The 15,778-nt window shown below is 39.1% G+C and overlaps 1 protein-coding gene across 3 annotated transcripts in view; it reads right to left on the reverse strand.

The window, feature by feature from the left end:
• CFAP44 (cilia and flagella associated protein 44) overlaps nt 1-15,778 on the reverse strand; it is a 116,601-nt gene that overhangs the window by 93,555 nt on the left and 7,268 nt on the right. For 2 of the 3 annotated variants that reach the window (XM_061427064.1, XM_061427072.1), the window contains exons 3-8: nt 13,509-13,664; nt 12,902-13,061; nt 7,957-8,119; nt 5,596-5,698; nt 3,654-3,870; nt 1,867-1,981 (exon numbers count right to left, since the gene is read on the reverse strand). In XM_061427064.1, coding sequence (XP_061283048.1) covers nt 1,867-1,981; nt 3,654-3,870; nt 5,596-5,698; nt 7,957-8,119; nt 12,902-13,061; nt 13,509-13,664 — 914 coding nt within the window. The remainder of the gene's footprint in view (nt 1-1,866; nt 1,982-3,653; nt 3,871-5,595; nt 5,699-7,956; nt 8,120-12,901; nt 13,062-13,508; nt 13,665-15,778) is intronic. The other variant, XM_061427069.1, reaches the window with a different exon arrangement.

The following is a 15,778-nucleotide window of genomic DNA, read 5'->3' on the forward strand; positions in this document are numbered from 1 at the left end:
TATTTCTCCAGCCTGCCTATTATCTATTCTATCTGTTGAGCCTCAGCCCACTTGTTTTTCTTTAGACTTGCTTTTTTTCTGTCCAGTAACTAAAGCCACCCAAAGTCACTGAAGTCTATCAACTCACTCCTTTCTGAAATGTCACTCGTGTCTAGCTTTCCTTTTCCATTTGTCCTGAGAAGAGTCCAGACTCTCATCATCTCTTCTTAGATAAAAGCAGTATCTTCCTCTGAGCTCATCTCCATGACTCCATTTTCCTAACTTGCTTGGCATTTTGTGGTCAAGCTTATAAATAACTTTTTCCACTTGTATCTCTGCTCTTCCATTGCTTAATAGTTCTGCCTGAGCAAGTCCTTGTACCTTAGGAGCCCACCATACTTTTCAATCTAACTTCCCACTCCTTCCCAAGATGAGTGCTCCAAATTAATCCGGTAAATATGTAATAGTGAAGTCACTCAGTCGTGTCCTACTCTTTTTGACCCCATGGACTATAGCCCACCAAGCTCCTCGGTCCATGGGACTTTCCAGGCATGAATACTGGAGTGGGTTGCCATTTCCTTTTCCAATATTTACTCTTAACTTTAACTATTTCCTTTTGTGGCTCTCATTTAAAATGACTTCTTTTCTCCCCTACATCTACACAAACTCTACTGAGCCTTTTCAAGATATATCTCAAACCAAGTTTTTAATGATCTTTATCTTAGCCTAATTCTTAGCAGAATTTGAAGCTAGAATGATTTATCATCATCTTATAGGTTTAGATATATAACTAATGATTTAGCCAGCATCCAAGGCTTTTTATTTCCTCCCATACATCATTATTTCAAGTTGATAATTTTCCACTAGGCAATGACTAGACCATTTGGTTTCTCAGAGTAGTATTTGTATATTGGCACTTTCTTATACTTGAGATGATCACAAATACTATATAACCCACGTCTCTTATGTCTCCTGCATTAGCAGGTGGGTTCTTTACCACTAGAACCATCTGGGAAGCCCACAACTCAACCCACTAGAAAGCCAAATACAATATTAATGGAAAATTTATCCTACAGGCAACATGTCTATAAGTTTTATAAGAAGAAACGACTAAAATAATAGATTAAAATTGCAACGTTGCACTGATATTTTTAAAATGGATAACCAACAAGAGCCTACTTTGTTGGAATTCTGTATAGCACATGGAATTCTGCTCAATGTTACATGGCAGCCTAGATAGAAGGGTAGTTTGGGGGAGAGTGGATACATGTATATGTATGGCTGAGTTCCTTCACTGTTCACCTGAAACTATCACAACATGTTAATCGACTAACTAAAACAAAATTAAAAGCTTTTTTTAAAAAAAAATTGCAGTGTTGCAGATATCACTATAAAGTGTCTCAATCTTCCTGAGAAATAGTTAGTGAGTGAGTGATAGTCACTCAGTCATGTCTGACACCCTGCAATAATCTGGTAATAAAAACAAAAGCTGTAAGACCCAGTAAACCTTTGACCCAGTAAATCCTCTTGAAGCATCATGGCAAAGAAGACAGGCGGGAGAGAAACACTATAGACATTGCAACTCCATGACATAATTAAAATTAAAAGTGACAAGTATGTCACTACATTAATATATGAAAATGCCGGCATACTTTCTATGTACATATAATATTTGTAAAGACAAAATGATATGTACATGTGGACTAGTTTCACAGAATTAAAACTGATAATCTGAAAAGGCAAAATTAAATGCTCATTATATTTACAATTATAGTATCTGTTATTGACAATATTGGCAATGCTTTTTAGACTGTATAGCATGCTTTCATGCATGTACATCACTTCATTTCATTAATTTCATTATTGTAGAATAACAGCTGTACTCACCTTCCCATCCGGGAGCTCCATGTAACCTTCTATATCAGTAGTGGCTGTTTTGCCAAATCGACCCAGTGAACCCTGAAGTTTGAGGCCAGTGAATGTTAGAGCCATTTCCCAGAACCTGCAAACAATGAGAGATTAAATGTACTTAAAAGAAATCTTACTTTAACTTTAATGTCAACCATTTACATATTTAAAAGCCACATATTAGTTCATTTATCTATTCATTCAGTTCATTTGTTTTAAGCATCAACCACCTGTCAGGCAAAGCTCTAGGCAACATGAATTCGGCATCAAGCAAAATAGTCCAGAAAGAAAAAATTTCCTGCCTTTGTCAATCTTACATTTCAGAGTTGTGTTGTCCTATGCAATAGCCATACGTTTGACTATTTTTATTTAGATTTAAAGTAGTTAATATTAAATAAAATTTAAAAATTAGTGTTTTATTCAGACCAACCAGTTTCAAGAATTCAGTACCTGCATGTGGCCAGTGTCTCTAGACTGACCAGCACAGGACACTCCCACCCTGGAAGAAAGTTCTACTACATAGTACCGCTTTAGAAGATGTAAATATTTTCCAAAAATTCTAATTTACTTGCTGTGTAACTTTGAGTAATTTTCTTGATCACATTGTATCTTCATTCTCTTATGTGTAAAATGAGAATATTATTTGCATCAACCTTATGAAATTGTTGGAAAAAAACTCTTAGAAGAGTGTCTAGTATATAAAATCAATAAATATTAAGTTACTAATATCTTCTTGTTTATAACCTAAACAAGTGAATAGTCAGAATGAAGAAAGTTATGTTGAAAAAAGATTCTGACCTACCAACTGGATGTAAAATAGATAATGGACAGTATTAACAAGTTAATAATATGAAGCCAAGAGCCTCAACAATCAACATCCTTCTCAGAGGCTGTGGTAGGTCCTTGATCATATATTTCCATTTCCTCTGCATTTCTTTTTATAACACATCACACATGAAATCCTTTAAAGTCTCTCTGTCTCCAAAGATATAGTACATAGAAAATATATACTTTAGTAAGCAATAGGAAAGTTAAAATTTTTCAACCTATAGTTAGCAGAGAGCTAGCTGAGACTTCTCAAGATTCAAAAACCTGTTCAATTATTCTATATTTTAAAAAGACCAGTTTTAAGTTGGAATAAAAAGAATTTAGGATAGATTACTTCTCATAAAGAGACACTGGAAGCAAGTTATGGGCAGCTTGAGAGTAGTGCCAGAAGGTTGTTAAATAAAAGGCAAAAAATCATTCCATCCTGAACAAAGAACAGTGTGTGATACAGTGAAAATACCCAGATATCAAAGACCAGGAATAGGCTCTGCTACCATTTAGTATTAAGAGTCAGGTGTCAAGAATATAACTCTGTTATAACTCTCATTTCACAAGTGAAGACCGAGTTCAGAGACGTCAAAATGACTTGTCCATCATACAGAATCACTTCAACACACTGAGCAGTGGATCTGAAAGCACAGTATGAACTTGGACACAGCACACCAATGTTAGTAAGACATTACACAAACTCTCTCAGGAAGAGAAGCCTATAAGAAGGCAGCAGGCTAAATTCAAAGCCCTTCTTTTATCTATGCTGTTTTCAGTAATAAAATCTCCATAACCAACTAGAAAAGTTGCAGTATAGTTGGTTTTCAACATAACGCATTTAAAAAGTATCCTAATGTTAACATCAGCAAAAGCTGTCTCCAGCTGATCAAACCTCTTAGAAAAGATCCCAACGATAAACGACCAGCGTCTGTATCATGTGCGCAACCTACTTGATGTGGCCTGATCCCGAGGTAGTGAGCTGCTCGTCATCTTCAGGATTGAAAGTAACCTTAAAAACTTCCTGGGAGAAAGCTTTTGTCCTCAGTAGAGGCTTCTCTTCTTTCCAGTTCCAGATGGTCAGGGTGTGATCAGGGCTGCCACCGACAGAAGCCAGCAGGGTACCATCGAAGTTAAAGTCCACGTACGCATAGGCCAGATCAGTTCCATCTGAAAGGATGAGGAGATGAATGGGAGTCTAATAACACAGATAACATTTCATTTTCAAAACTGTATTATTTCCAAAATAAAAAGGCAAGAGAGAACACCCGTCGTGACGTGCATTGGTGGAAGAATGTCAAGAATCCCATAAAGAAACAATTTCAAAACCATTCATCACCTCTGGCTGGAGAATGTATTACATGATATGGAGGGAAAGGGTAAGCGTGAAGAAGTCTTAATCACATTTTGCCTGAGAAAGATGCATTGAGAATATATTCTATTTTATGAAGCAGGGAAGACATGTTAGAGAGCATGTCTAACAAAAACATGTTAGACAGCAGAGAGAAGTCAATTTAAAATCTGCCACTGAATTTTTCACAAAATAAAAATGATGACTCTCGGTTTCTGGTTATGCATGTGAGGAGCTAAGAAGTTACCATTCCATCCTAACAACAAGTAAAAAGCTGAAAAGATGAAAAAATCAACAGTTCTTCTTGAATCTGTAAGAGAGGGAAGAAACGGGGGCAAAGCCCTGCCCCTGAGAACGTGAGAACGGAGAAACCGACAGGAAAATATAAGAGATACTCAAGTCACCACAGCAGAGACTTCCAAGCAGAAACAGCCAAAACAGCTTGAGGAACCACTGCCTGGCAATAAAACCTGAACTCTGATTGCAGGAAGCTCATTGTGGACAAGTCTGGGAATTAAAAACTCCAGGGGAACCAGTCACAAGGTAGCCCCAACAATGTTGTGAGATTTATCTCCAGGAGCTTGACTAGATTCCTAAACTAAAAATCTCCAGAGGCTTCCAACAGAGGGAGGGAGAAAGGAGCCATTTTGAAATACCCCAGAGTCCTCTGATCTTAATAAGGTCTGCCCTCAGGGGAAACTCATTAACTAATTAACCAGAGCCTGAACAGCTGGGGTTTATCAGCAGCCTAACTGCCCTGCAGAAGGAAATATCCAACCCAGCCCACTCTAGCCATCCTCTCCCACCTAAGCTGGGAGAAAATGCTGAGAAATGTTTGTGAAGTTCAGAGTTCAGAGGCATAGGCTCACCAAAAAAAAGAGACCTAATCATAGGACTAAAGAATTCTTTCCTTCCCCCGCAACCTACCATCAGGTTACCAAACGCCTGTTTACCACAGTTCTTTTTACCCAACACATCGTGTCTCGCTATTCAGAAAAAATGTCAAGGCATATACCAAAAAGCAAAAAAAAAAAAAAAAGACAACTTGAAGAGATAAAGCATTCATCACAACCAGACATGGCATAGATCCTGGAATTATCAGATTGGGAATTTAAAACAACTATAATTAATATGCTAAGAGCTCTAATGGATAAAGTAGCCAACATTAAGAGCAGAAGAGCAATGTCAGCAAAGAGATGAAAATCCTAAGAACCAAAAAGGGGATCATCCTTAATAACCCGAGTGGGCCTCATCCCATCAGCTGAAAGCATGTAGAAGCAGAACTGGGGTTTCCCCAAGGAAGAACTTCTGCCTGAAGACATAGAATCAATTCCTGCCCAAGAATTTCCACGCTGTGAGTGTGCCCTACAAACTTCAGATCTGCCAGCCCCCAATTATATAAGCCAATTCCTTCAAATAAATCTCTCTTCTCTCGCAGACCGGTTCTGTTTCTCTGGCAGACCCTGACTGCTACAGTAATGTGAGGTCATCTTGAGAATTCTGTTCACCTTAAACATGAGATATTTAAAGATTCTAAGACTCACCTTGAAGAATTCTATAGGGCCTCATTGAAGGATATTCATAAATGATTATCTTTGGGAAAACTCCTTTTTCTGCTACTGTGAAATAAGTTTTATTGGGGTGAACCTATAAAAAACAAAAGGTCACTCAAGTATTAAAAGGGAGATTTTCATATAAATTGTTACAAGTATTCAGAACCTGTTACTTTATAATTGGTTTATTAGGATCCACTCCAACAGAAAACTCAAAGCTGGACATCTACTAAATACTTGACAGTGGATATAATTTAAACTGAGAACTAGAAGGGTATGCACTTAAGTTTTACTTTGATTAATAGAGTCGTGTTTAACTCTACAATTTTTTAAATTGCCATCTGAAGAGCTAGAACGGTGGGTCTCAATCTTTAGCAGGCATCAGCATCACAAGAATGGCTTATTAAAGCGCAGACTGCAAGCTTTAGCACTGGAGTGTCTGAGTCAGTAAATTGCGGCTGAGATCTGAGATTGTGTATTTACACTTCTATCAGTTGCCCAGGTGATGCTGGTGCTGCTGAATCTGGGGGCTGCTCTTTGAAAACAACTAAGTCAGACTGTTTACCTTGCATATAAATCAACCTAGCTTCTTGAATAGAAAATTCATGTCTCAGAGTAAGCTGTGTCACAATTTTTTAAATTTCACCTAACCAGCAATACATATCTCAGTATTTCAAATGATAGCCATATACATTGGATGGAATCGTATGTTCATTCCTGTTATTTCTGTTCATTGACACAAATAGTTTATCCAGGGAATATTTACTGTATTTCCTTTGCATCTGACTTAGAGATATTGTATCTTTCACACTTTCAGTAATTTTACATCCATTTCTTCACAGCAGGCTCTGCGCTTGTTCTGTCTGGTCTGCTCACAACCAGTAGGAAGCGCAAGGGAAAGATTAGATGTTCGGATCACGATCCCTCTAGAAACCCTCTTGAGCATCTCATAGGGAACTGCTGCTTGTATGAGCCCCACATCCTGTCCATTTCTCCTCCTTTCTCTTTCCCTGTGAGGTCTCTCACAGATTAATCTCAACAGATGCCCTTCTCCTGATACCAGTGACGCTGAGAGGACCACTCAGGCTGCCTGTTACTGGTGAGAACAGATCTGAGATGCCTATTTTAAGGAGCACAGAGTAGAGAAACAACAAAGAGAAAAGCCATTGCTATTCAGAGGTCAGGTAAGATAGTTAGAAAGGTATTTTTTTGATGTGGCCACTAATAGGGTCATTGGCCACCTTAGTGAGGTGACAGGAAGAAGACAGCAGAAGTTCAGCTTTGAGGGAAAGATCAAAAATCAGGGGGGTGGGGCTTCTCTGGTGGCTCAGTGGTAAAGAATCTGCCTGCCCATGCAGAAGAAACGAGTTCAACCCCTGATCCGGGAAGATCCCACATGCCACAGAGCAACTAAACCCACGTGTCACACACAACTCTTGAGCCTGTGCTCTAGAGCCAGGGAACCACAACTACTGAAGCCCAGGTGCCCTAGAGCCTGTGCTCTGCAGCAAGAGAAGCCACCACAATGAGAAGCCCACTCAACACACTGGAGTCGCCCCTGCTCTCTGCAACTACAGAAAAGCCCGTGCAGCAATGAAGACTCGGCATATCCAAAAATACATTTTTAAAATTATATATTTTAAAAAGTCAGTAGGTAAAGAGAATACATGGTTAAAAGGGTTTTGTTTTTTTTTTTTTTAATCAGGGCTTGAGGCTTTCAGGATCTTAATTCCCCAACGAGGGTAACCAGTGGACCCCCAGTGAAGTCCCAGAGAGGGGCCTTTTAAAATGAGAACAAGTTGATTTAATAGTATGCTTTCATGCTGAAGATGCCCAAGGAGGTAGAGGGTGAAGATACAAGAGAGAAAATGACTAATGGAGACAGACACCTGGGAGGAAGGAAAAGACAGACTTGAAATCACACATCTTTTTGTCGACTACTTGAAATTACTGAATAGACAATTATACTTCATCTCCTAATGTTCAACTCTATACTTGCATTTTATCTGGCATTTAGCTCTAATTATTACATGAATTACCACTCATGTTATTCATCTTGGTATTTTTGCAGAATGGCAAAATAGCATTTAGTGTAAAAAACCTGCATGACTCTAGGAAAGTCACTCAACCTCTATTAACCGCATTTCCTTATCTGCAAAATGAGATGACGATATTATTAATATCAATATAAATAGTGTAATATTGTCTGGAGCTAATGTCAGTGAACATAGTGGTTGTAATCACGAATTGAAAATGCCTTAGAATAAAGATTGCTGTGCACCTCATGCAATCCCATAAGACTCCAAACGAACACACAATTGGATTTTTTTTCCTAAATTACCAAAGGCATACCCCAATGACACCAATTCCTATTCCACTGCTACTTCGCAAGTAGGTCTGTTCTTTGGTTTTCAAATTCAGAAAAATCAACTGGTTCCCAGCTATGTACATCACGGTATTGCTTTCCAGAAGTTGTAGGTTGGCCCGCTTTCTGCAGTCATAACCAAAGGAATGTCTGTGGGTAAGTTGCTAAGGAAAAGAAGTGAAACAAAGTAACCATGGGGGGGGGTGTGGGTAAGCAAGAAAATAAATATATTTTTTAAACCCATACCCTTAGTAGCTAAATTTTATGCGAAACAGTTTTTTAATGTATTACTAATGTAACCTTATTTTTTAATTAAGTGAAAATTCTCATACTCTAATTTAATTTTCCTAGGAAAACCCTGAAAGAGCATTAATTTTATTTAATTTTGTTTTCAATAAAAAATAAAGTTGAACTTTCAATTTGAGTACTATAGGTTTCCCTCATAGCTCAGTCAGTGAAGAATCTGCCTGCAATGCAGGAGTCCCAGGTTCAATTCCTGGATCAGGAAGATCCCCTGGAGAAGGAAATGGCAACCCACTCCAGTACTCTTGCCTAGAGAATCCTATGGACAGAGGAGCCTGGCAGGCTACAGTCCACGGTGTCACAACAGTCGGACACGACTTAGTGACTAAACCGCCACCAAGGACAAAGGTGCTCCCTAAATAATTTCATTTTCCTCTCTCCTGCTAACATTTCCTTTCTGTATCACTAACCAGTATACGCAGGTATATAGATGAATGTGTGTGCATTTATGCTATAGAGTATAACTTCATTAATTCAAAATAGGTTTAAAAAATTGAGCTGTAAACTATTTTCAAATGTACATTGTTATTATACTCAAGCTCAAATTAATATAATCCAAAATATGACTATAATAATTAAATGAAGTCAATCTATTAAAAAATTATCGTTTGCAAAGAAATATATTACATAGTGTAACTTAAATAGATAGATTCTTATTTTCCAAGAATTCATTGCTGACCACAAAAGTTGAAGGTTCACAGGACAAGTATCTATTTTTTGAGCCCATGGTTTTCTTTGTAATCTGATTTTAGACGATTCCTCATATTTTTTAGTAAATACTTTCAAAAAAAATTATACAGAGATTTTAACAAGAGGATCTGTAGGATGTTAAAAAATGATCAAATTTTAACTAGTGCGATTTGAATTATGAAGTATAAATTATAACAACAAGTAACTATAGCTATCTCATTGCCTAATAGTTAAATTGAAAAAGAGAGAGAAAACATTTCAGGGGCATTTGTATAATAAAAAGGAATTTTATAAATTTAAAGACACAAATGCCTAAAATGGAATCTTATGTAGAAATGCAAATGAATATGCGATCTAAGATCTAGATGAAACTATTCTTGCCTTATGGAGAATACCTGGGGCTGCCTCACAAATAAAGACTAGAATCTAACAGAGCCTGGTTTTTGTTATTGTTCAGTCACTCAGTCGTGTCCAACTCTTTTTGACCCCACGGACTGCAGCATGCCAGGCTTGCCAGTCCTTCACCATCTCCCAGAGTTTGCCCAAACTCATGTCCATTGAGTCAGTGATGCCATCCAATCATCTCATCCTCTGGCATCCTCTTCTCCTCCTGCCTTCAATCTTTCCCAGCATCAGGGTCTTTTCCAATGAGTCACTTCTTCACATAAGGTGGCCCAAGTATTGGAGCTTCAACTTCAGCATCAGTCCTTCTAATGAATATTCAGGACTGATTTCCTTCAGGATTGACTAGTTTCATCTTCTTGCAGCCCAAGGAACTCTCAAGAGCCTTCTCCAGCACCACAGTTCAAAAGCATCTATTCTTCAGTGCTCAGCTTTCTTTACAGTCCAACTCTCACATCCATACATGACTACTGGAGAAACCATAGCTCTGACTATATGGACTTTTGTTGGAAAAGCGATGTTTCTGCTTTTTAATACGCTATCTAGGTTTGTCATAGCTTTTCTTCCATGGAGTGTCTTTTAATTTCACAGCTGCAGTCACCTTCTGTGGTGATTTTGGAGCCCAAGAAAATAAAGTCTGTCACTGTATCCAGTTTTTCCCCATCTATTTGCCACGAAGTGATGGGACTGGATGCCATGATTTAGCTTTCTGAATGTTGAGCTTTAAGCTAGCTTTTTCACTCTTCTCTTTTCACCCTCATGAAAAGAGTTCCTCTTCCTTAGTTCCTCTTCTCTTTTTGCCATTAGAATGGTATCATCTGTATATCTGTGATTGTTGACATTTCTCCCAGCAATCTTGATTCCAGCTTGTGCTTCATCCAGCCCAGCATTTCACGTGATGTACTCTGCACATGGGCTTCCCTTGTGGCTCAGCTGGTAAAGAATCCACCTGCAGTATGGGAGACCTGGGTTCGATCCCTGGGTTGGGAAGATCCCCTAGAGTAGGGAAAGGCTACCCATTCCAGTATTCTGACCTGGAGAATTCCATGGACTGTATAGACACTCAGACATGGCGGAGTGACTTTCACTTCACTCTGCATATAGGGCTTTCCAGGTGGTGCTAGTGGTAAAGAACCCGCCTGCCAATGCAGGATACACAAGAGATACTGGTTCTATCCCTCAGTCAGGAAGATCCCCTGGAGGAGGACACAGTAATCCACTCCAGTATTCTTGCCTGGAGAATCCAATGGACAGAGGAGCCTGGCGGGCTACAGTCCACAGAGTCACAAAGAGTCGGACATGACTGAAGCAACTTAGCACGCTTGCACTTACTCTGCATATAAGTTAAATAAGCAGGGCGACAATATACAGCCTTGACAGAGCCTGGTATGGGGCAGGAAGTTCTGCCTACCCTCCTTTTCCCTCTCCTTAATCACTGCTCTCACCTTTCCTTCTTCTTCCTCTCTTTTCCCTTTTCCCAGATACCAGTGTAACACTCTAGAGGGCTAGAGGTACATCTGTAACTATAAAGGGAGAAATGAGGTACAATCACCTCACTAATTTGGATGTTAGTAGAGAATCAGAGACATGCTCATTAATCTAATATTATCATCTCTGATTTCAAGGGGGAAACTTTGCCTTGCAGCTGCATGGATTGAGAGCCCTTTCAAATGCAGAATGGGTAAGACTGTATCTTCCCAGACACTCTTTCTAAATCAATCACAACCTGCTTGAGGGCAGAGACTGCTTCTCATTTATGTTTCCTGGAATGCCCCCCAGAGTCTTGAACCTATTAGGCTAAATGAATAAATGAATGAATGCATAACTAGAATCTGAACTCCCCCTTTTAAACCCAGAAGACAAGACAGTCCATAAGCAGAGCTCTGAAAATGTAAAAATGTGTTCTGATACATCTCCAACTCCCTTGTGTTTTACTTCATCCTTTCTTCCGGCATCTTTTAACTTCTTACCAAAGGCTTAGGGACTTCACTGTCTGTCCATAGCCACCTAGGACCTCCACTTTAAAACGGTGTTTAAACACTATCTTAAGTTCTGTTTAGTGTCTTTTACAAATTATGCTGTGGTTTAGGTGATATTTTATATAGCACACATTTATTGATTGATTTAGAAGACACAAATGTTAAATCTGATATATACAAAGAATTTTAAAAGTACCTGGGGAACACATGACAGCTGAGTTCTTGGAGCTTCTCACAAGGAAACAGAGATTATTTGTTCAATCTCCAGAGAGTAGGACATAGTCTAACGCAGGACATCCTTAAAGGCAGATTTTGATTCAAGATCTGGAAGAGCTCTCTAATAATGGAAGCTATTCAAAAATGGGATCAGCTGCTTTGTGACTACCCTGGTTTTGAAAGTGATCAAGACAAGCCCAAAGCTTATACATTCACTCATCCAGCATGAGTAGAAAGGATTCATGCACTGAGTCAAAAGTCAAGATCTCTCTGGCTCCCTGATTTATAAACTCGGCGTCTCTCTCTAAAACAGAGATCCTTGTATTCTGAAGCAGCAAGTCCCTAGTGTTGACATCCAGGAGAAGGCAGCACAATGAAAATCACCTGAGAAGTTTTTCAGAGGACATATGCCCAAAGCCCCGTCCTCACGGAAATAACGCCAGTAGGTCCAGGAATCTTTCTGAGCATGCGCATGTCAGTAGAAGCTTCTGGATGACTAATAAACCACCTCATTTGAAAAAATAGGCTAGAAAGCCAACAGCATAACTTTCATTGATAACTTGTCCAAGGGCTACAATTTTTTTTTAAAAAGGCCCTCGAGAGAAAACTCCAGGTTTACAAGTTTCAGGGTGAATTAGTTTTAGTTATACCTAGGATTAGAGAAACAGAGTTAGAAGCTAAAATAACAATCTGTTCGATTTTTAAATAAAAAGCAATACTGAGTCAGGAAGAACACTGCCCTACCTCTGTAAGCACCCCTTTTATAAAGGGCCTAAACCTCAGTGTTCAGGCCATGTGGTCATAAACACTGCTCTTTGGAAGGTAAGCATACTAAACTGCTAAACAAAGGCCTTAATGGAAACTGTCTTCAAACCAGTGCCTTACAAACCTACATCATAAAGTGATAGCAAACCCCAAATCTCCTTGTTAATTATCCTACTTTTACATTTCTCTATAGACTCTTATTCTCCTATTAAAACCTGTACTTTTGTTCCCTGCTTCCTCCTCAGGGTTATCTTCTCTATAACTTATCTGATAAATAATGTGAAAGTACTAAGGCCTGACAATGGCCATGTTAGTATTTTAAGAAGGGAGATCAATGATTTTCACTTGACAGGCACTGAAAAAGGGGGCAAAGCTGGTAGTGATAAATGGGAATAAAAGTCCTCCTGGTTTCCTTCATATCAGATCTCCTGAAATGACAGCCAGAAAAGCATTATTTCTTTTTATGGTTATTTGGCTTCTAACAAAAGCTTAGTCTAAATTAAGACCATGGCTATAGTTTGCCAAGCCCTGACCTAAAAAGCTGAAATCCAAAATTATACAAGATTGGAGTGGATACACAAGTGTAAGAAGATCCAGCGGTATGTTTGAATCTGGAGTCACAAAAGGCATTGAGACAAGCTCCATGTAATCGTAGAAGAAGCTTTCTGATATTTTCTTCTTAACTTCCTCCTCTGCCTCCTCTGCATCTGGGGCAGGAGTTTCCATATACCGAGATTCTAAAAAGTGAAAAATATTTTAACTAAGAAGAGTGTCTGATCAATCCTAATATCATATTTCATGAAGACAAGAAAAATGTATCTAGCCCATAATACTCTAGCAGTAACTACTACTTCTGGCCTGAACACAGGATGCACCACAAGGGAGCACCTGGCTACAGTAGTCTCAAAAGACAGCACATGATCAGTCCCAAGGAAGAGTTATTCTCACTGATGTAGGGTTGATCCCTCCTTATACCATCCCACTGCCCAGAAAAATCCAGTATGAGTGTGTGATTCTCAGAAATGAAATGTACAGCTCCAGAGCTGCTAAACCACCCTATCAGAACATGTTTTATATTCTTCCTTTTATCACTCCCCACATACCTTGCAAACATTTCTTTTATGGATTTACAACTGTTAAGTTACAACAGGGACAATCACTGATACAAAACTAATAATAATTACCTCCAAGGCTTTCTGCATAATCATCTTGAAATGAACTTGAACTTCCTTCCAAACGTTCCATATACGATTCATCATCCTCTATATATGATTCTTCCCCTTCAGTAAATGCTTCACCTGTGGTATTGTCAATAGACTTGTGATCCTCTTTCATAGAAGCTATTAAAAATAAATTGTTTTAATAATTTCTAAATTTGAATTAAACATTTTCTTATTTTCAAAGAAGCTAATATGTCCAATTCGTTTGTACTCTAAATTGAATGAATTTTAAACTCTAAAATTCTTACAAAAATCATTTTATTTGGTCACTCTTGTAGCTTTACAAAAATTGTTTCAAGCTTTTCCTGTGAGTTAATCTCCATTTTCACTTCATTACCAGTCTATTTCCTATCAAAACAGACTTATAAGAAAGTAAAAGGTAAAGAAAAAAAGATTGGCTGGTATGCTGCTGTCATTTTTTCAATTTAATTTGATTTGACCAACCTATTATTTATATGGGACCTTTTAAGGGCTTCCCTAGTGGCTCAGCTGGTAAAGAATCTGCCTGTAATGTGGGAGACCTGGGTTCGATCCCTGGGTTGGGAAGATCCCCTGAAGAAGGGAACAGCTACCCAGTCCAGTCCATGGGATTGCAAAGAGTCAGACGTGACTGAGCAACTTTCACTTTACTTTTATGTCAAAGATCAATAAAGCTGACTGAGTGACTAAGCACAGACAAGAATAAACTTCTCTGGGTGTGACTATTTATCTCTGAATGATATCCCAGGAATAAGTCAGATTATTCTCTTTAGAACAAGCTAGAAGAAAAAGAGAATTGGAATGGGAGTAAAACAGACCTACTAACAGGTCTAAGTTAACATTCAGACCAAGTCCAAACATGAGTGTTGTTCAAATATACCATGTCGAGCAGGTGAATGGGCCAGGTAAAGTTTCAGAATAACAAGGCAGAAATGGTAAGTGTGCTAGACATAAGTGGAACCGCCTAGCAGATCTAGCTGTGAAAGTGAAAGTGTTAGTCCTCAGTTGTGTCTGACTCTTTGCGACCCCATGGACTGTAGCTCGCCAGGCTCCTCTGTGTATGAGATTCTCCAGGCAAGAATACTGGAGTGGGTAGCCATTCCCTTCTCCAGGGGGTCTTCCCAACCTAGGGATCAAACCCTCAAGCAGATTCTTTACTGTCTGAGCCAAGATCTAGCTGAGATGAAGGTAAAAGATGAGAAACAAGGCCCAAGACTAATATGAATGGGGTGAGAAAGCTGGGCCAAGCCAATCAACAAGACAACAGGATAGGGTTCTGTAGGATTCACGCATTTGGATGGAAAGAAAATAATCCTGGACACCTAAATGTGGCCCCATTTCTTGAATTGCCGCAAGAGGGACCCTTGGCTAACTATTCTCCAATAATACCATTGAACAGCTATCTTAGCTCTTCCATGTGACTATCACAATCAATTATTATTTCCCTGTCTCTAGATTACAATATTAAAAGCTTGATACCCAAGCTGCCATGAAATGAATTAAGGCTACCAGCTAGGAAAATGGAAGTGGGAGTGAATACAGGTGAAGGGGAGTGAATCATTTTTCTAAAAATGAATATTCTGAGCCTAGTTGAAGGGCTGTGACACTGATAGCAAAAGTGCAGCTTGGAAAGAAAAAACTAACAGGCAGTGCTGGACAAAGGGTCATTATCATTAAATCCATCCATCCAGGAAAATGCCGCAAAGGACTGGAAACTATCAAGTAGACAATCCTCTATGCAGGAAGCAGAGAAAAGTGTAAACAAAAGAGATGCAAACTGAAGTTTTTTGAGGAGAGTGATATTTGGGCAGGATAATTCTAGTGGAGGTATGGACAGGATGACTTGAGTAGAGATCCTTGTTATAAAAGTCCAAGTAAGAGAAGATCAGAGATCAGATCAGTTGCTCAGTTGTGTCCGACTCTTTCCAACCCCATGAATCGCAGCACGCCAGGCCTCCCTGTCCATCACCAACTCCCAGAGTTCACTGAGACTCACGTCCATCGAGTCAATGATGCCATCCAGCCATCTCATCCTCTGTTGTCCCCTTCTCCTCCTGCCCCCAATCCCTCCCAGCATCAGAGTCTTTTCCAGTGAGTCAACCACATGAGGTGGCCAAAGGACTGGAGTTTCAGCTTTAGCATCATTCCTTCCAAAGAAATCCCAGGGCTGATCTCCTTCAGAATGGACTGGTTGGGTCTCCTTGCAGTCCAAGGGACTCTCAAGAGTCTTCTCCAACACCACAGTTCAAAAGCAT

This window comes from Bos javanicus, chromosome 1 (assembly GCF_032452875.1).
Source record: "Bos javanicus breed banteng chromosome 1, ARS-OSU_banteng_1.0, whole genome shotgun sequence".
In the NCBI taxonomy this organism is placed as follows: Eukaryota; Metazoa; Chordata; class Mammalia; order Artiodactyla; family Bovidae; genus Bos; species Bos javanicus.